At 41.7% G+C, this 20,954-nt stretch overlaps 1 protein-coding gene across 1 annotated transcript in view; it reads right to left on the reverse strand.

Moving 5' to 3' along the window:
* Positions 1-277: 277 nt before the first annotated feature.
* shq1 (SHQ1, H/ACA ribonucleoprotein assembly factor) overlaps positions 278-20,954 on the reverse strand; it is a 31,650-nt gene continuing 10,973 nt past the window's right edge. The window contains 4 exon segments of the mRNA XM_038697073.1: positions 278-1,157; positions 1,160-1,521; positions 9,932-10,052; positions 15,316-15,439. Coding sequence (XP_038553001.1) covers positions 904-1,157; positions 1,160-1,521; positions 9,932-10,052; positions 15,316-15,439 — 861 coding nt within the window. The 3' untranslated portion in view covers positions 278-903.

Here is a 20,954-nt window from a genome sequence, read left to right on the forward strand (position 1 = left end):
ATCTATCTGCCTGACATGTTCCTTCCTTGTTTGTTTTCTCTCGCCTGCTAGACGCGGCCAATGATATTGAGCTGTGTTGACGGCGCTCCTCCATTCATGCCAGATGAATCAATCACTCCTGTGTGCTCCGCAGCCCTGTTTAGCGCCGGCAGTCTTTTCCACTTCAATCAATGCCGTGGCTTTGGGAACGGGTTAGTACTTTTCCTACTATTAGGAAAAGAATAGCTCCCTAAAAGTAAATCTGCCAGGCACTTTGGCTGACTGATATACAACAATGAACAATGACAAATGTTTGTTTATTGGAGCACAACGTGGATATACAGGCTGTTTTTTGTCAATATGAGTATGGAAATATACAATGGTAGTAGAGAACTTTAGCAGATTTCAGTTTCAGTGATGAGCTTGAATTATTTCCAATGATTAAAGAAGAGCAGAAATTACCCATAAAATCAACAAAAAACTGTACAACTGTTTTTTTTAGCTGTTAAGAATATGTTTGTATAGCATGCAGGCAGCTTTGATAGAGCAGCAGTAGCACGATAACACAAGGCAAGACAGAAGAGTGGGCTGCATCTATTTCTTCTACCAACTACTAAAATAAGGAATAACTAAAAGCATACACATGCTCAGTAAACAACCATTGAATTGTGAAATCAGGATTTTAATGAGGTTTAGCAAGTTCATAGATAAAAAAAAATACAATTCTTTATGGCAAGTAAAGTCCTTTAGAAGAGGGTTAAACACTAAAACTTTGAATCACAAAGAAAAGCAATAAAAGAAGATTCCAAAAACAGAAGTGAAATCATTAAAAACTAAACACATTTTCTCTCATCACTTACACCGAGGTATTAACAGTTCAGAATTCATTCAGTAAGTGGCTTTCAGGTTCCACAAAATGTTCTATCAGCAGATGAAGTCACTCTCATCAAGATCTTGCCGTGTTTGGACGATGAGCAGAGGGTTCCTGCGAGGGCTCGGCTCTAACAAAGTCCCACTGCTGCTCCTCCCAGATGTTACTTCAGTTTTTGCTGCAGCGCTGTTCAGCTGTGAACAGTTGCTCTCTGCTTTGTAGCTGGAGTCTTGAGAGATTTGTAACTCCTCTGCCACCCGTTCCCCTAGCTCCTGGATCAGCTGCCTGGAGCCTTCTGTGGCTGAGGGAGGGCGTCCACTTTCCTCTCCGCTGAGCAGAGTGTGCTTGAGGGCTCCTGGGGGATGAGAGAGGCAGAGGAGGTGGAATGGGGCTGTGGAGGGTTGTCCTTAGACATCTCTCCTCCTCCTCCTCCCTCAGATTCCTCACTCTCATCAGACGAGTCGCTGCTGCTGCTGCTGCTGCTGCTGCTGTCACTGCAAGAGCTGCTGCAGTCATCGCGGGATATCGGAGCGCTCTCGGAAGGTCCCTGCTCTTCTTCTTCTACCACCATTGTCGCTGCCTCCTCTAGCTCCTCAAGATCCAGCTTCAAGTCTTTTTTCCGCAGGGAGGCTTTGTTTAATGTCGCGACCAAGGCTGTCATCTTCTTGGACCTGTGAAGATGAAGAGTGGGAACGGGGGACAAGTTAGGAAAACCAAAAGTTGTTTCACTTTCCTCAATAAACCTGGTGTATGGCTGTGCAAAGAGGGAAAAAAAAAACAAAAAATACCAGACATCCAACTACAACTTCATCAGTGGTACCCGAGAGAGAGAGCCACGACGACTGACTGATCGACTGGCTCTGCGTACTAAAGACATAGCCGCAGGATAACCATCTACAAATCTAATACCCATTAACCATATCCCATTCTCATCTGAATGCTAAGTAGACCACGATTTGCCGAGGCGCGCGGGGGGGGGGGTTCAATGAAATATGGAAATATGGATGTTTAATAATGTAGGGAGATGAGCGGCACTGATACACGGGGCCCGGGCGCTTCTCCTCCCCCACCGCTGCTCTCCCTGCGAGAGGTGATAAGAGACTGAGAGGGATTACAGAGAGAGGCAGACCCCTCCTCCTCCAAGGCTAAGCCAACAGTTAGAGGCTGCAAAGAGGAGAGGTGGCAGCGAGTGGTAACAATGACATGTTTGCGGAGGATGAAAGCAAGCAGAGGAACCTTTTACGCCACACAGGATGCGATTTTAATACTTTCAAGTAAGGCTGAGAGATATGGCCGTAACGGCTATCATGATGAAAAAATGTTTTCATTCGATATCGATTATTATCACTACGATAAATGTCAAATCATCATTTATTTCAAGTTTAAAGGCTGATTTTTGCTCCTGAGTGGAAGAAATGAGATGGTTACTGGCGGTTTTAAACTATTCTTTGTGGTCAGAACGTGACCAACACTTAACAAACAATAGTGAAAAAATCTTTTTTCAACAAAATAAAGTAAAAGTTAAATCTTTTTTTCAGTCCCTTTTCCTCAACAAAATAAATATTGTAATAGAAAAATTAAGTGCTAATTTGGTTGCGATTCAAATGAATTAAATCAAACATTTATTGAAAAATTTCTTATTGAGAAAAAAATAATACTGCGATAATTGTTATTGTTGTATTGCCTAGCCCTACTTTAAAGAATGCATTTGTGCTTATTGCATGCCAGAGAGAGAAAAAGATCCTTACAGTCGGATTTGAATTTTAAACTGGATATTTTGCCCAACTATCGGGCTGCAGAGGGAACTAACAGAACAAACACGAGCACACTGTGAGCATAAATCCTGCAGAAGGTTAACACTGAATGGCCCAACAGACTGCAATTGTGCACAAGGTCTGGACAGAGAATGGCTCAGAGCTGCAGCCTCACAGCTGAATGTCTTCAAAGATTAAGAAAATGCCCCCATAAAGCAGTATATTAAACAATGTTGCTGTCCAGTAGCTTCAGTTTTATAGTTGCGTTACCCCAGAAGACACAACGGACTCCTTGAAGAGAGAGAAGGTGTTTTATTGCTGATGAATGTCCTCCTACAAGGCCCCATTTGTGTAAAGCCATCAGATTGTTGGGAGGCCGCCGCCTGCACATTATTCACACTGGGAAGGCCTGCCATGCTGCCTTAAAACTTAAGTGGTTGCTATTCGTCCCCCAGTGCGCTTAGGGCGTGTGTGCCGCCCCTATTGCCATGGTGATTACAAGGTGACCTCTGTGGGTTACAGCCATTCAGACTACTTCCATTCAGGGCGGAATAAAGTCTGTGAGCTGTGCTGGTGTGTGGGAGTGTGTGGTGGGACTACTCTTCCGCTGCCATTCACATTTTCACACTGGACTCCTGGTGCCCTCTATGGCCCAATTAACCCATTGCTGAGCACCAGGATGGCTCCTCATTACCGGGCAGCCCTAATGAGTTCCCTACTCTGTTGAGTAGTGTGTTTAAGGAAGCAGCATGTAGGGGCTGTGTATTCATTTATGCCCTCAGGACTGACTGTGATAACAGATTTTATAGTTGTGCTGTATAATATGGATGCACACTGTATACTGAGAAACATAAAGGGAGATACTGGGGATGGGTGGGAGGTGTACAGAGACAGAATGCCCCCTCTCACATGCATCTTAATCAAAAAATGCTTTGGCAGTTGTCTCTGTCACAATGTGGCAGAATTTGAAAACAGTAGCCAAAGAGGATTTTCCTGCAAAGATGCTTGGGCAAGTTGCCAGTTGCCAACGTAGAAAGATTCTTGAAAAATCTTCCCCTGTGATTTCGGTCATGGAGCTGTGAGTGGGGCTGCAATGCACAACATTCTCAGGCACAAAATCTGAAAATCCTATCAAATAAAACCCATAAGACAGAATAAAAATGTACATTGTGAGGACGAAACTGTAAATGTGAGTCTTGCATGAAACAATAAATAATAATACAATAATTAATACAGTAATATTTGTTATTTTCTTTATTGTCAACAAATTCCTTGAAAATACCAAAACCAACAGTAAATTGACACTACTGACAACTACTGTTTGTGTAGCCAAAGCTTCATATTTTCTCTACGGATCCAATTAAAAACACATCCGTGGGCCACACAGTTGCACTTCAGTACCACAGCGTTTTATTTAGTCTTTTTAAACAATGAAAATATATATATATTTTTAACCTGTTTTTAAAGTGGGGGTGTCCCCGACTAACAATTCACATATTTGAATCAGAAAGTGTATAGATGACTGATCGTTGAATCGTGTGTATGTATGGGTACGGTGTCCGGCAACGCAACCCAATTTCATCGAGCAAGACGCTGCGTTGACCTATCACAAGAGCACATTCCTGGTGGATTACTTTGTAATGCGAAAGGCCATATTTTTAACGGTTTACCTTGCAATTGTCACAGCATAAGATGAAATAATTGCTGCAGTGATCACTTTCCAGATTTGTAAAAATCCAGTTTAATTGTATTAAGTATGAGTATAAACCACTGCAGTTAAAAATTGGACTTGCCATGTCTCACCAGTACTTAAAGCAACATGCCCCTACCAACGCAGTGTTTTTCACATCACAGTCTGATTTGGTCTGAACGCCCGCTTAGGCAAAGCTGTGTTTTGGGCGCTTTGCTAACCTATCACTAAACACAACGTACAGCTGAGGCTGATGGGAATGTCATTAGTTTTTTTAGATATTTAGTCAAAAACCAAAGTACGGCACTAGATCAAAAGTTAAGGGATCACCAAACGTTCTTCTTCACAATGTACATGCCTTTTTTTCTGTCTGTGCCAAATTTGATGGTAATCCATTCGATAGCTGTCAAGACACTGCACTCACAACCTCAAATGACAACCTTGTGGTGGTGCTGTAAGAAAAAGGTATGGGATCAACAAAGTCATCACATTCTCTGGGCACCATGGATATTCTCTACCAAATGTCACGGCAATGCATCCAACGGCTGTTGCGATATTTTAAGACTAAACCAAAGCGGTGGACCCACCGGCCAACATTGCCATCCCTCGACCATGGAAATGAGTCTGCTTAGCTGTCTGAAGAAGTGAGGTGTGTGAACAACAAGTCCAGCAATTTGGTGGTCTCCATGTGTGAGAGTCAGTAAAGACGGGCACAGATCCCCAAGTCCTACACAACATTTTTAACAATGACAAAGAGCGTTTTCCCACAGTGACTACAGGATATCAAGACATTAATGTACCCGCGGCCGATGATGAGTGTGTGCAGGCTGTATGGAGCCTGTTTAGGTCCCAGGCTCTATAAAAACCCACGTGAGAGCTTCCCTGTAGCGAGGCTGGGGCAGAAGAGGCTCCTGCAGCACAGCCACTTCAAAGACTGCCCCGTATTCTCTTTCCCCCGTGGGAAGTCATTATTGAGTTAGCATCGGGGAGGCGCGCTTGTTTTCTCTCCCCTCCCTTGCTCTGTGGTGGGAGAAGCTCGGCCTGCGGTGAACACAAAGGCTCTGTCCAGGAGGGGGAGGGATAATGCTGTACACAATCCAGTCATTACTACACCACTGTTGTGGCTCGCCTTCATTAAACTGAGGAGGGGTGGCTTTTTCAAGGTCGGAAAACTTCTGGCGAGACAAAGACGCCTCCATCTGCCAATGTCTTTGGATGGGAATGGGAAGAGAAGAGTGTCTGTGTGTGGGGGTGTGTGTGTGGTGACTGTGTCAGCGCCGAGCTAAATTACAATCTGACATTTCTTTCATCAGGCTCGTGTTCATTGAAAGGGTAACTCATTCAGCATGTCTGTGCTCTTCAAAACATCCTAGATAAAGCTTGTCTTCAGATGCATAAATCTGTGTAATACGAGCACCAGATTTCCTCAGTGAAACTCACAAAATGCATCATTCACTAGCTGAGGGGGATGAAAGCCGACAGTGGGAGATGTGATCCGCCAGTGTGACTGAATACTGGAACGGTCCGAGGCACTGGATGCCATTTCGATTGCAGAAACGAGAAACACAGATGTATTTATTTAACACGCCATGTTCAGACTTATAGCTGCCTATGAAAGACTTATTGTTCTGTAAAAATGCTGATATATCATAAATATCTGTTGATGAGGTGTGACATTTTCATGGAGAATTTTGTTTTTCATAGCTATACCTATGAGTTATGATAACCGTTAACTCAGCAACTGCATAGCTGAGGGCGCTGATTGTCTAATTGTCTGTTAAACGTACAGAAATTTTTGCGCTGCTTATTTTATTATTGACTGACTCCTTGTGTTCCTGACCTGATGCAGCCATGTTCCCAGGTCTCAACTCTTTCCTTGTTGAGTAAAATGGTATTTTGGGTTTGGTGGAGGATAAGGAGAATTCTTAACAAGCCTAAAACTGACATGGTCGTCTTGTATATCCCAAATCATCATTTAAGTTTATAATCATTTACTATCTTCCCCATTGCAGGTTTTGGGTTGGTCTGTGCTTAAAAAATGTCAAAGCCCTCAGGCTTGGATTTCAAAGTTGTTGTTTTAACACTGCAGCTTGAAAAGCTCAATTGTTCAGGCTTGAGTTCGCTACTGATGGGAATGTGGGATCTTCACTACAAACTTTTTTCCGTTTATTTCTCATAAAGCGAAAGAATTTACAATATTCAGCAGTTCTTTAGCTTCTGTTTAGATGCGCAGGTCTTTGAAGCTTAAAAGACAGAAAAAATCCCTACACTACAATCCACTGTAATAACTAGAGTGGACACTCCAAACATGGATTGAAGAAATTATGCAAACACAGTGTGTAAGTCTGTGTTTAAGATGAGCTTGTGTACTCAAGACAAAAAGCTGGAGTGGCCTCCTGCTGGGAGGAAATCTGTACTCCTTATCCCTGTTAGCTGAGAGACATTTGTGTCTTTGTTCTCCCCAGCGGGGCCTCTAGAATCTCCTTCAGTGCTGAGGCTAACACCAGATAAAGCAGCTCCATTATCTGTTTCAAAGACTTCAAGATGGGCATTTGACAGCTTGACAGTGACACTGCCTGGTGGTTCCAGGGAAGTCCTTCCCAGCGAACATCTGGCTGTCACATCAGATGTGTGTTTGAGGGGGGACACCAGGAAGCTGCCAGGCTTGGCTACAGGACAATTTCTTCCACACATGGAGCATCACACCACAGAAACAGCCTGCAACACCTAATGTTAATTCTCCAGGAAAGCCCCGAGCACAATTAAAATGAAAATGCCTATCCCAAGTGCCCGATGAGAAGTGCCCTGTGCTTCTCAATCACACAAAGAGGTGTACAGAGGTGAATTGACCAGTCAGGCTTAACAGGGGTAGGGGTGGGGGTGTGTACTTTGTCAAGACTTTTGACCGCAGGTCTTTGCTGACATGCTGACCTCGTGCTTGACCTCGTTGCCCTCGAGTTATACCCAGTTGTTGGAGCTCCAGATGCATTTCCCTGCGGGGGGGGGAGGGGGGGAGCCACAGTCAGAGCTGCCGACACTCTCCAATAGCCACTGTCATGCACACAATGCTGAGGAAGAATGAGACAAGGGAGGAAGAAAGTATGCAGAAATCCAGGAGCAAAAAGGATGGTCTGCTTTAGTGAAAACAACACCCATGTACCATTCAACTCAATTATTTGAATTCAGCTGTTATGGTGCAACTCAGTTTATCCCTAAAACATTCCTTGCAAATTTGATTGTTCAATTCACGCATTTTATAGACAAGTCTCAAATGGATTTCACAAAGCGAAAGAAGAAAAAACACTTTCCACCAATGACTTCATCTGGAATCTCAGCTCACTTCCCTCCTCTCAGACTAACCCTGGAGCACATCACTTGTATGCTGCCATGTTTTTTTCTGCTACAATCTAACTGACCCAATTAATAAGGGTGGGTGGTTGCACGTGAACCAGTGCTGAAAAAGGAAGTTTTAGCCCTTCTTTTTAACAGAGGTAATGTAACACTACACCAAGCTTATAAGCTTTGTCTGTGCTTGATGCCGTGAATCTACGTTGGCCTCTCTCCAAGCATTTTGATAAAAAGGGAAAGACCCCGAAACTAATGGGCTGGAGAGGCTGCTGCTCCATTTGGAATAATACTCTCTGCCAACAATTTGGAGATAATTGGGATTGGATGGGTGTGTAAAGGTGAAGTTTAAACAGTTTCCACAAAGGAAGTGAGTGTTAAATTCTGGTATGGTGACCAAGGCGGCACAAAAAAGAAAACTTTCACATCACTGAGACAATGTGAAGCGCAATTTGCTTTGAGTTTGCACTCGTGATTTCAGTGCCCAGGGTTCTGCTCTGACTGTGTGTGTGAGAGTAAAAGGGAGTGCCTACCCTGTGGCTTAAATCATGGTGAAGTCTTTACGAGGTTGTAAATCTGAGGCCGATGTCTCGGCAGTCAGAGGAACTTTAGAGTAGAAATGCATGTGGGACAGCGAGGAGATTAAATAAATCAACCCCCCAGCCAGCAAACATCCATTAATCGCCATGTCCATCATGCGCAGCTGATCTTGTCTGCCTCGTTGGCGGCGGGGAGTGACAAGATACAGGGATTGCACCGGAGGGGTATAGATTACATCTCATTTTACCGCTCAGCTCCCAGAGATGACTCACTTAGTGGAGGATGACAAATCCTGTGCGGGGGAATATCTTGCACTGAAGAAAACAATGCCTACACGATCCGTCATAAAACCTGTCAGACGACACAAAAGGGCTGCCACAACAGACTGCACGTATGATAGCGGAGGTTGGTCTGTGGAAACTGCGATTGTTTCAAACCTTAGAGAACAGGCGTAGCTCTACTTCGCTGCTTTGCATTTGACTGCAGGCTCCTTCTAATACTATGCTCCAAACATGGGAACATAGTTTCAGAAACCACAAGTGAAGATTGTATGGAATTTCTATTGAGCGGGGAGCAAGCAACCCATACTGAAACAAAAAGCAATGCATGCCTGGTTGCTCTTTCAAGTGGCTGGAGGTGACAGGAGTGGTTTTACTAATCCAAATGTCATTTTCACAACATGACAGCTTATCTGAGAGGATAAAAAAAAAACCTGTAAACATCACTTTACTTGGCAGGAAACAGAAAAGGGAAAAGTAACAATTCAATCACACGTCAGTGCTACGAGAGCAGCGGCTAATCCATTTAATGATCGATGCGAGGCGAGTAGGAGTCAGCGTGTTAGGTCAAGCTGACATTTAGTTCCAATGTACAGCGGAGGAAAAGAGTGTGTGTTTGGGGGTGGGGGGGGGCTGCTCTGGTGCCCCTCAGCTAGGAAGAGACAGATTGAGTTTTTCATTGAATTGACAGGGCTTCAGAAGCTCCATGTGTCTACACAGCAAGATAGAGAGCATTTAAAAGCACAAGTGCACAAGCATAAACCTAGCCTTTTTCCCACCCATTCCGGCATCCGCAGCATTTTTAAGAGCAGAATTTCAAGACTTCTGCTGGAAAAATGTAGAAATGAGAATGTGAGGACATGGAAGGAGGGGGCACTAAATCCCCTCAGACCTTTTATCGTGTCTGCATCTGGGCGCAGAGCCTACAACATCAGGCACACATTTTTCATCTGGGCTTTTTCCAGACGAGCACACCACTTGGCTGAACCCTGGCCAAGAGTAAAACAGAGCTCATTACTGAGTAATGTGCTTGCAGGCTCACATTTGAAATGTGTAAGTAATTGTGAAATATGTACGAGGAAGAGGAGAGAGCCATCAAACCCATATCATTTGGAGAAAAAGTGCAGATTGTGCATGTTTAGTTGGCAATACTAGTGAAAGGCTACACCCACGGAAAACATGAGAAGCCCCAGCACACACATGTGCACTCTTAAAAGTTTCATGCAGAGAGAATGTGCTGAGTGCAGCTGGCTCTTCTAAGACTTACTGATGGTGCTTTTGACACATGATAGTGCAGACAAGGGAAATTGCACCTCTCGCTGGCTTGATCGTTCAATTGGCCCTGCTGTGACAAATGACTCGTCCAATACTTTAAAGCACTGATGCATTACAGGGGCTGAGTGGCACTTCCCTTGGCTCAGAAGGTAATTCTCTGAAGATGAAGGTATCTGATGCGTGTGGAGTGTGAACTTACTTGACCCTCTGGATCCAGATGCAGTAGTCTGTGATGTACAGATCGTTCAGTATGTAGGCCGGGTCGTTCTCTCTGAAGACTTTGTGAATATCCAGCAGGCATTTGAGGACACAGGCTTTCCCTGGGCACAGGAACACACCGTGGCAGGCAAATGGAAAAACAGTGTTATTTGCGCTCAGTACTATGGATGACAATGCACTCCAGCTGCTGGCAGACACAGCATGCATCGAAAGGCTTGCAGCCGTTGTTCCATACATAAAAGCCAAGGTACAGGGTCAGAGGAAAATCCCGAGCGAGCTGAAGAGTAATTTGATCCATACACTTTAAGAAGGGTTCCTGGTTAAGAAGTGGTTCATCTGAGACAAAGACATCTCTATTTTTGGTATTAATTCAGTCAATTTAATGGCAGCTCTGCTCAGAGTTTCTGTTAGAAATCTGTTTGCCTTGATGTGTCAAAAATAACACTGAATGTTTTTAATGATTTTCCACTTGACAGCCGTCTCTCCATTCAGCTATTGTTTGCATCATTATAGTCCTAATCTGAATCCATTTTGCTTGTGATCTGACAAACCTGAAGGCCAGATTTAAAAATTGACAGACATAAATAAATCAATCCAGCAAGGTAGTGAACTGGAGGGTTTTTCCAACCGTGCACAGCACCAAAATCAATAAAAGCCACTTAACTGCACAGGTTAAAGCTTTAAAATGCCCTGTGTTGTCCAGCACTCAACAAAATATTGCTCTAAAAATTCTGTCTGATCTTGAATAGAAATAAAATAAAGCTTTCTAACCATAACGTTTGGTTGCTTTTCTTGTTTGCTTTCTTGGGTAATGTTGCAATCATATCATTAATGTATAGATTTATCAACCAATCTGACTTACAGCTTAAAGGGTAATTTCAGTATTGTTTTGACCGGGACCTTATTTTGCCATGTTTTTGTGTCTATTGTGACTAAGTGCAACAAAAGAGAGCGCACAGCAGCGCCAAAACAAGGCTGCAACGGAATCCTTGCGGCAAGCTGCGCCCCGTCAAACTAGGTTCACTAAAGTGTGTGTTTTTGTCACTGACAGGCTCAGATTGTTATTTTAAGTGTCTGACAACATGATGGAAAGGATCCTTACAGAGATAGATGTTTTTTCCATGAGTAAGATCATTTTTGTTTAACCAGAAACAGTTGCTATGTCACTCTCATTAAAGCAACCAGACTCCCTCGCCAAAAACAGTAATTTTATCTCTTTGGTCTACCGCTGCCTCGATCAATAACACACAACAACAAACTAGCTGATGGACGCCTGCTGTTTGACTCGGCCTTCGCAAAACTTTGGAAATGCCCCACCCAGACAAATTTGACACTACTGGGCTTATGCTTAATTTGGATTTCTAAGAATTAGGAGTCAAAACATGCTATAGATGAACAAATAACTTGTGATACTGTAATACTAATAATTACAGTCTAATAAACTAAACAATTTGAGAGGTAACTTTATTGCCCCCTTAGGCTAAATACAAATGTCTCTAGTCAAAGATAATTTTCCTTTTTGTAAATGTTTTGATGTTTTGAGCACTATGAACAAAATTCCATTCACCTCCATGGCAAAAACTTAAAACGGCAATTCTCTGCACAGCTAGATACCACATGCAGTACATGGTGGTGAGGAAATATGTGCTCCTTGGGGACCCCAGAGTTTTGCTTACACCCACTATAACCACACAGCACTACATAGTAGTGTGTTAATACATACTGTATATACACAAGTACATAAAAATATCTGGATTTGAGTCAATTTCAACTGTGTCTTAAGTTTAATATTCCTTGTATCTTTCAGCATGCGATGCAGTATGCAATTAATTACCGAAAATTAAACTTAATCATGATTTGAACACATAATTTGCCAGCTAAAGTAAGTAAACTATCAAACATGTTCATTCATCAAATGGTAGGAGCTTTTTGTTTCAGTGCATATGACATGGTTAATGGTTGACACCTGCACTTCGAAATATGTATATGGAAATCATTTTAGCTATCATTTAGCCCAGTCAAAATAAACAGTGCACTCGCAGTGAGGAAAACCTTAAACAAACATTTAGTTCTCATCTAAGCATGGGATCCAATGCAGCAGGGCAGGAATAGTCATGGCCTCTGTGCCCCCTCAGTTTGCCCTAATGCCCCTCAAAACATGATTTGCCCTGCAGCCACAGTTGCCTTGATACAAAATAAAATCATCCTTAACCTTTAAGATAAATTAATAATTTATCTTGTCCTTGCGGGGAAGTATGTGTGATCCAAATGTGCACAACAGTCCATGTCCAACAGTAATGCCTTCATGCTGAATGAGCAGGCTCGCATAGATGTAGGGGTGGGTGTGAAATGGACCAAAAACAAAGCCTGCTGTGTCTTCTGGACAAAGAATGTAGAGATTCCAAAAACTGCAAAGGCAGTAAAGTCACATTAAGTCCCTTGCATATTGCATGCCTATTGTTTCTGTGGTTTACGGATTCATAATATAATCAAACATTTTACTGACAATATAGAGATCAATACATAACAAAGAGTGCATGGAATCTGTATAATATTAAATACATAACATGATACATGTGTCATATGCTACTCTTGCACCAAATACTGTATTTTTAATATGTGCTATAATTGGATCATACATTCCTCCAAGTCATAGAACAGATTTATCATCACTGAACCAGCTATATAATGGATGAAGATGTAATGTGTAGTGTATAGATTGATATCAGGAACCACCAAATTTCCAGACTCTTCCCCCCTTGCTGTAAAGTTTTTTATTTTCATTTTGGGATGTTTGCACTTCCATATGAACTAAGATTATTATTTTATGTAAATGTTCTCAGTATTTGGGGGGAAGGGACAAAGATAATATGGAAGGGTAACAAATCTATTGAAGGTGGAACATTCATTTTAATTATTGAAATTCTGGCTGATAGGGAACTGGGTAATCCACACAATCCACCCATATCTCATCATGTTTGAGTAGAATTCTTTGTCACCGTTTTTTCTAAAGAATATATGTTTTGTCCAGTTGAGTTTGGAAACTTGAAGGAAGCTAAACTTTTTCAAAGTATACCAGGGAAGGACAGCAGCACTTCAGACAAAAATAAAAGTACATCATCTACAAAGAGAGAAATGCGATAATGAGTAGAACATATTCTTATTGGTTTAATGATTGAAGACTGCCTTACTGCCTGGGCTAGTGCTTCCATTGATGATATAAATAATATAAGAGATCTCCATAATTGTACTCTCCAGAAATGTGTATTTTTTTATAGTAGTATATTCCCTCTTCTCACTTTTCAGTTTCTGAGAACAATAACAGAGGCTTTCAGAAATATGGAAAAGCAGCAGGAAGAGTTCTACATTTGTCTGATGTTGCCACTGACAATGATGTGCTTGAAAGGCAGGAGAGGCACATCTTCATCCAGTGTCAGCTCTAATCTGCCAGGGCAATTGAGCCAGGACAGAACTGCCCACTGACATAACAATCTAGTTCAATGCAGTTCGGTGCATCTAGTTTAAAGAAATGTACAGTATAGCAATCAATATCAGCATACTTTCCCTCTCATTCAGTCTTTTCCTTTTTTCCTCTGTCAGATTCACACACAATCCATGCATCTGGCCAAATATAAAAAGACCATCAGTGCTCTCAACCTGAAGTGTTCACACTCTACCTTGGTTATAAAATGTCATTACTTTACTAGGTCAGAGTGCTTATTTGACCTAAAATTGGACTTCCACACATTCAATTCCCACACTTTTCATGCCTGACCCACACAGAATTTCCCCAAAGGAATGACAGCAGAGATGCGTGGTGGATAGATCTGTAACAGAGGGGACCACTTCTGACATTTCTTGTCTTGTCAGTCCAGTTACAACAGAAACATGACCCAGAGATCCTCCTCCACACTTGCTAACTCCAGACCTCTCCACTCGTCTGTACCCTGCCCAGTAGCTCTCTAGTTACAGCCACTTAGGGAGCAGGTGGAGGAGATCCTTGAGAATACTCGCAACACTGCCAGAGGGCTGCTCAAATATTTACCCCCAGATAACATTTCCTCTGAGGCCTTAACCTGTGTGCTGACATTAATGGGTTTGTTTTACTAATACCTATGAATGTTTGCTTTCATAGCCACTTAAATGAAGTGCCTCAAACATGGAGCATGCATTTCCATTTGCTTTATCCTGACAAATTAATTAGTGTGTAAAGTAATGCTGGGAGGAAACACACCCTCAGACACACGCCAGGCCAAATTACTGTAGCGTTACAGTTCATTAAGGAAAAGCCCTAAAACTCAGACTTCCCTAATGCTTGCAAGTAATGAAGGTTATGAGTCGTGAGCGATTCTGAAAAATAATAGTGAAATAATTTGCTTTTTTCCCCCCATAATACATTGACACAAATAAACAGAGCCTCATCTCACTAGGCTGTTTTTGGAGAAAGAAGAGCCAGAGTACGATGTTGTATGAGCTGTCAGAAAGCGCCAGAACAATTTCCAGGCTCGGGATGAACATGAGAAATCTTGTTATGGGAGAAAAAGGTAAGAGAAAGAAGGTGAGGAGAAAGAGTGACTCCAACTGCTGTTTCCCTGGCTCTCCTGATCAACCCATCTTCCTACTTAATGAGGCATGGAAATGCTAATCTGGAGCTTAAAAGGCCTTTAATTTACTGTCATTTGCCAGCGTTAAAATCATCACAAGCTGGATAATCTCAGCCCTCACACATCCTGAGTGTGTTTACACTGCTGAGATTCATCTGTCCGCGGGGGCTTTTGATTTAAAGATTACTCTGGGCTTTGAGATATCAAAGTCAACAGTCCGTTCTCGACTAATCCACATTTTGCTCCCCGAGGAGGTGGGAGCTAGGCCACACTCTCGCTTAGCTGTAGGAATATTACTTTCAAACACAAGCCGTATTATGCTCATGAACACCTTTCTCCAAACACTGTAGCCCCTTTTACACACCTTGTTCAAGGTGGGATAGTTGCACAGTTATTCAGCATCGCCGTTCTCTATAAAATGTAAAAACAATCAGCTGGGGTATGTCAACCATCTGCAGTGGAAAATGAAGTAGAGGCACCTCAAAGCAAGTAGAGTCGAGTTGAGCTGTACAATGCAGTGGAAATATGCCGGCATGCTATCTAAAAATCACACACTGGGCCAGCATCACGCCGGCGTTGTTTGGATTTTCTTAACAGCAGTATTGCGGGATCTCTGTGTAAAAAGGGCTTGTGTCTGTCCAGCAGGTTCTTTATGCTCAACCATCAACCACAAAAGCATGCTGCCAGTCAGGCTTTTTGGCAGCTTACAGTCACAATGTGTGTAGGGGGTTTGGTGTTGTGGTGCTTCTAGGGGACTCACCTGACTGCAAAATCTTAGTTGTGTCACGAATAGCCGCAGAGGCCATGGCAAAGTGTCTGTACAGAGGGTAGCACAAAACCCTCCGTCCAAATGACACCAGGACATCTTGTAAGGAGCTGTACGTCTGCAAAACAGAGAACATGAGACTCAGAAAGCTATCCGGCACAAAAATTGATTTTATTTAAAAAGAGAAGGAAACGGAGATAGACACAAAGATGCAACTGATATTAAAAGGTGTGGATTTTCTTAGGTTAAACACCAGCTCCCATTGGTGTTCACTGCAGTCACTGGTGTGCTAATTACTCCTAACAACTCCTCATTTATAGAGCTGCCAAAATAGGGGCTCACAACTCTTAAACACCTCTGCGGGCCTGGCCTGTTAATTGCTGCTTCTCTTTAATCACTGCCTTCACTCTCAGATTTTCTCTGCACTAATGGACACACAGCCTGGAGACAGAAACAGAGATTCTTATCCTGTGTTTCTTTGTCTTCTTTTCTCTGTGGCTTGTTAAGGATGTGTTGCGAGCTTGCGAGTGCGTGTCATTGGGGATCATGCTCTCCCTTGGGCTTGTTTAGCAGGAGTGTAAATAAGGTCTGCAGCTCCGGGGGGGACAACTCACAGTCATACCAGTGCAGTCGACTGAGGACAAGTAAACATGCAGCAGATGGAGGGAGGAGGGGATGGGGGCGGGATGAGGTGGTAGGGGGGGGAAGGAGAACAAGCGAGGCAAGAGAGATAGACAGTAAGCGAATAAAAAAGAGACAGCAGAGAGGGAGAATAGAGTGAGGAAGCAGACAACACACAGACAGGCAGGCAGTCAAAGACAGAGAGGAATCTATTGTAGAGCACAGGGTGAAGAAAAGAGGAGAAGGAGGAGGAGGAGTGGGAGGCAGAGAGCGGGGTGGCCTGTCAATTGGAGCTGACAGCGCTGCTGACTGACTGACGAGCAGTAAAGGGCTGCCAGGCAGGTGAAGACTGTTCTTTACTCCACTGTCACCACAGCAGGAAGAGTACTCTCAAACTGTGGTCAAGGTCTAGGTAACTAAACTCCTCCAAGCAGCCTCACTGGCTTGTTTATAATTAGCAATAAAATGCAACTTCGGTGATTTGTTCACAAGTGGGGATCATGTGTGCATGGCCCAACAACTAACGACAACACTCTGGGATCTTATCACTCAAGGAGTATTTGTCGGTGCTCTGGGACACACTTCTAGTGTATTGTGAACTCATGTGTGTCCCTAACATTAATAAACAGCTAGTCAAATCTATGCGTTCATGCCCAACTGTTGCCACTGAAAGTGTGAAACAACAGGCAACAACAACCCACAACCCTCCTTGAGCACCACCAGCAACAAAATAAAATGCAAAAGAGAAACTGAAGTGATATAACCTTCATTAAAGCTGGGGTATTTGTGTTGTTTTTGTTAAAATTCTCTTTACATCCCAACAGCAATCACTAAATCAAATGCTTGGACATAAAAATAAAAGAAACTGGGTATCTCTGGCTGTCACGGGACTGTAATAAGCACTACACTGACGACATCTGTGACAACACTTCAGGACTACCTTGGCTGCAGAGATGGAGTTGTTATGTGGAAGGAGCGATTTCGGTGGATAATAACTACGATTCACAAGATGCATTTTGGAAAGAAAAATTCTAGTCATAGAGTTTAAAATACTGTTCTGTGCATCGGTAATGGTGAGTGGAAGCAAAACATCATAGTGTTAAGAAAATTGAAAACACAATCTGCGGCTTAAATCAATTTACTTTTAATTCTGTGTCTCAATTAAGGGTGAAATTCAGCAACTATGACGTGAAATATGATGTTTTGTTTTCTAGAATGAAGCTTTGTGAATTTACTTCAGCTCTGATTCGAGATCTCGTACCATGAGATATCGCGAGATTAAATTATGATGAAAATTCTCGTCAGGTAAAAAGCAGTCTTGTGAGACTCACGCAATTGACATTTTCACATGCTGTCGAGCCATACATTAATTATCTCACGCAGTGAAATACTAATGAATAAACGGAAAGATAGAAGTGCCTGATCAGAATTGTTTCCTTTACTTTCGGTTTCACATGCAACAAGCAGTCCCAAACTGCTTCGGTAAAACAGTCAGAAGGGGATAGCGTTACTACCAGCGGATCAATAACGTATTGCACAGCAGAGTATAGGGTATGTGGACTCATTAAATGATGAGATTTGAACATGAGCAGAAAGCTGCTGAATTACAGGAGCTATTAAAGTCCAGGAGTTTATAACTTAAAATGAATTAATTTATCATTGAGGTGAAAAGGTGCCACAGTCACATTTAAAGAGATTAATTCCTCAAACAAAGAGACAAAGAGGAGTGAAGACTAAATCATGACTGAGCAGGGATGATATTACGGTGCATGAGAAAAGTATATCTACAGGAGAAACACATCTGATAGCAACACTGAATGACTGAGAGCTGCACTGACTTATATTCTGTTATAGTTAGGCTAAAGACTTTGAATTGTCACCTGCCACCTGAATTATATGTTTCTCTTTACATAAATGAAAATATTTTCACCATAAAATTCATCGGAATGCAGGAATTAAAGTGTTTAATCTTTTAACAATATAATTCAGCTCTGAAGATTTTTTTTAAATTGTGCAAAAATCTCGTCTCGATCTTGTGGGTTAAATGTCTCGTCACACCCCTAGTCAATACATTGTTCTTATAATACATGGCCCAGTTCAAATAACCTTTTTTACAGAGTAATCTGGATAACTTTGGTGACTAAAAATGTGGGGCCTCCTCAAATCTGAAACAAGGTCTGATGCAGAAAGACCTGCTCCAGTTCTTGATTTTGATCAGCAAAGCAGCAGGATTACTCAGTGAACCTGCTTCTTGCATCAGACCACCAGAGTCAAAATTGATTTGTATGTATGTTTACACTGACGAATAAATGTGATTTTATCTTAATACAATAAATCACCATTTTATACTTAGGCAGTCGACTAGAAAACAAAAACTTAAGCATGAGAACGCCTGAAATGTGTGTTTTACTATATATCACAACTAAAGTAGGTGATAAAGAAATCAACATTTTCATTTATCTAGATATCTATCTGGAGCAATGACAGGTTAAGTGTCTTGGCCAGGGACACATTGGTGGATGTGTCACAGTGGGGAATTGAACCTGGGTCTCTCACACCAAAGGCATGTGTCTTATCCACTGCGCCAGAACAGAATAAAGGTGTAGTGGGCAAACCGAGTGCGATTGTTCTGTCAAAATAATGTCATCATGGTCATTTTATATCACAGTTAACGCTATACATCACAATACAGTAACTGTTCTCTAAATTCAATTAAGAAATGGTTTTAAGAAACCATAGCGTACTTCGTCACATTATTATTTTCTTCTTTAATTTGCTACATATTAAAAATTTGTTTTCTTGTCACTCTCTTCTTCTGCAGCGGTTGGCAAACCAGCATAGTGGTGCTTTACCACCACCAACTGTCACTCTCACAGTAAGCAGTCCTGCTGCTCAAATACTTACCTTGCAAAGGTCATTTTATTGGTGCTGCTTTCATTGATCTCTCAAAGGCCTTCGATATGGTTGACCATTACTTTCGACTGGATAAGCTTTACTCTATTGGTTTGAATAAACATGCTGTGCTCTGGTTTAATTCCTATTTGCATAATAGACGTCAGTGTGTTGTTTACCAAGGATTCCAGTCAGACTATTTAATTGTTGATAAAGGTGTTCCTCAAGGCTCAACTTTAGGCCCCTTACTTTGCTCGATCTTTATCAATGACCTGGCACAAGTTTGTTCTCATTGTAATTTAGAGCTTTATGCTGAGGGCACTGTCATCCATACCTCTGACCGTGATTTGCTGCAAGTTCAAGGAACTCTTCAATCCGACTTTGATAAAGTACAACAGTGGCAGTTCATTAATAAACTTCTGTTGAACATGAAGAAATCCTGCTGCATGGTGTTTTCCACAATACAAAATCGCCGTTGTGCTTCTTGTTTTGAAATAGTTTTTAGATGGATCCCTTATGCAGAATGTGGAGGAATTTAAATATTTGGGCCTTTGGCTTGACTCCATCCTTGCCTTTAAGATACACATTGACAATATCATTAGGAAAGTATATGGATGCCTTAACACTCTGTACAGATCAATCAATTGTTTTTCAACTCAAGTCAGAGAAAAATTATTTCTATTTCTATTTCTCAACTGGTAATACCAATCACTGATTATGCAGACATAGTCTACACGAATACCTTTGAGTCCAATCTTAGACCTCTTAATGTTGTATTCAATTCCCTTTGCAGATTTATACTAAACTGTCCATTTAAAACTCATCATTGTCTTATGTATGACTCATTAAACTGGCTGCAACCTAAACCATGAAGGGATTACCACTGGATTCTGTTTATCTTCAAATGTGTTTATTTCAATTGTCCTGCATACCTTAAATAGCACTTAATACCTTAGTGCTCGACATACTCACTTAGACAACTCCAATGTCCAACAAATTTTACGGTACCAAGGTCGTTTTCTGTAGCTGGTAGGAGAGCATTTCAATATAAGGCCCCTCAAGACTGGAATAACCTTCCTCTTTTTCTGAGATCTATTTCCACATTTTGTCCCTTTTTTCTTTTCTTAAAACTACATGCTCTTGTTATTAAGAATACCAATGGTATTACATATAAATGGTTTATGTAGAAAATATATATATATTATATATATGACTTTTTTTGTCTTCATTCTCTTTATCTTGATTTTCTTTGGACATTCCTATGTGAGATGTGACGTTATCCTGCATGTTACATTTTGTCATAAGGCATTTGATAAATGACGTATTGGTTATTTAATGCACTCGGCTGATTATTTGTCAGTATACTTTATTATATGTGCTATGTTAATTGTGGGGGTAAGGGCAGGTAAGCGAGTTTTTGTTTTGTATATATGTCTGTGTTTGTATATGTGTGGTTAATTTTGTGTCTATGCATGTATGCTGCAGGACCCCTTTGAAAATGAGATGATACATCTCAAGGGGTTATCCTGAAATAAATTCAAAGGCATCTGGAAATCTGGATTTTTTTCACACAAGATCAAGTGAGAATCCAGCCCTGATTTGCTAAATAGCCTGTGCAATATATACCGTCATATTACCCAACCTTAAATGGAACCCAGTTTGACACAAGTTTGTGCCAGTCAAGCACATCACACACTCATGTGATTGTCTAGTGGCAGGTTGAGAGCAGACAGATCTCTCACACACACACACACACACACACACACACCCACACACACACACACACCACACACACACACACACCAATATTCACCTCCAGAGTCTCTAATCTCTTTATAATTCATCCTACCTACCCGCCAGTCAAAACAGGTTTGTTCAATGACTGCTGCTGAGCTACAATCAGAGGCAACTGCAAGTCTAAGGATTACAAGAGGATAATCAAAGACAAGCCAAACTACTTTTTTTAAGCTTTGACATCCTTTGTCATATTCACATTGTTAGTACTTTTATAAAGTTCACAGTTCAATGCACTGATTTTACAAAGTTTGTCGGAAAGTCTGAAATGCAACCTGAAGAAAATAATGGATAAAGTAGACAACTCCTCGTCCATTGTTTACTCT

This window comes from Micropterus salmoides, unplaced genomic scaffold (genome assembly GCF_014851395.1).
Source record: "Micropterus salmoides isolate LMB-PRFRI ecotype aquatic unplaced genomic scaffold, ASM1485139v1 Ms_hic_scaffold_4, whole genome shotgun sequence".
NCBI lineage: Eukaryota > Metazoa > Chordata > Actinopteri > Centrarchiformes > Centrarchidae > Micropterus > Micropterus salmoides.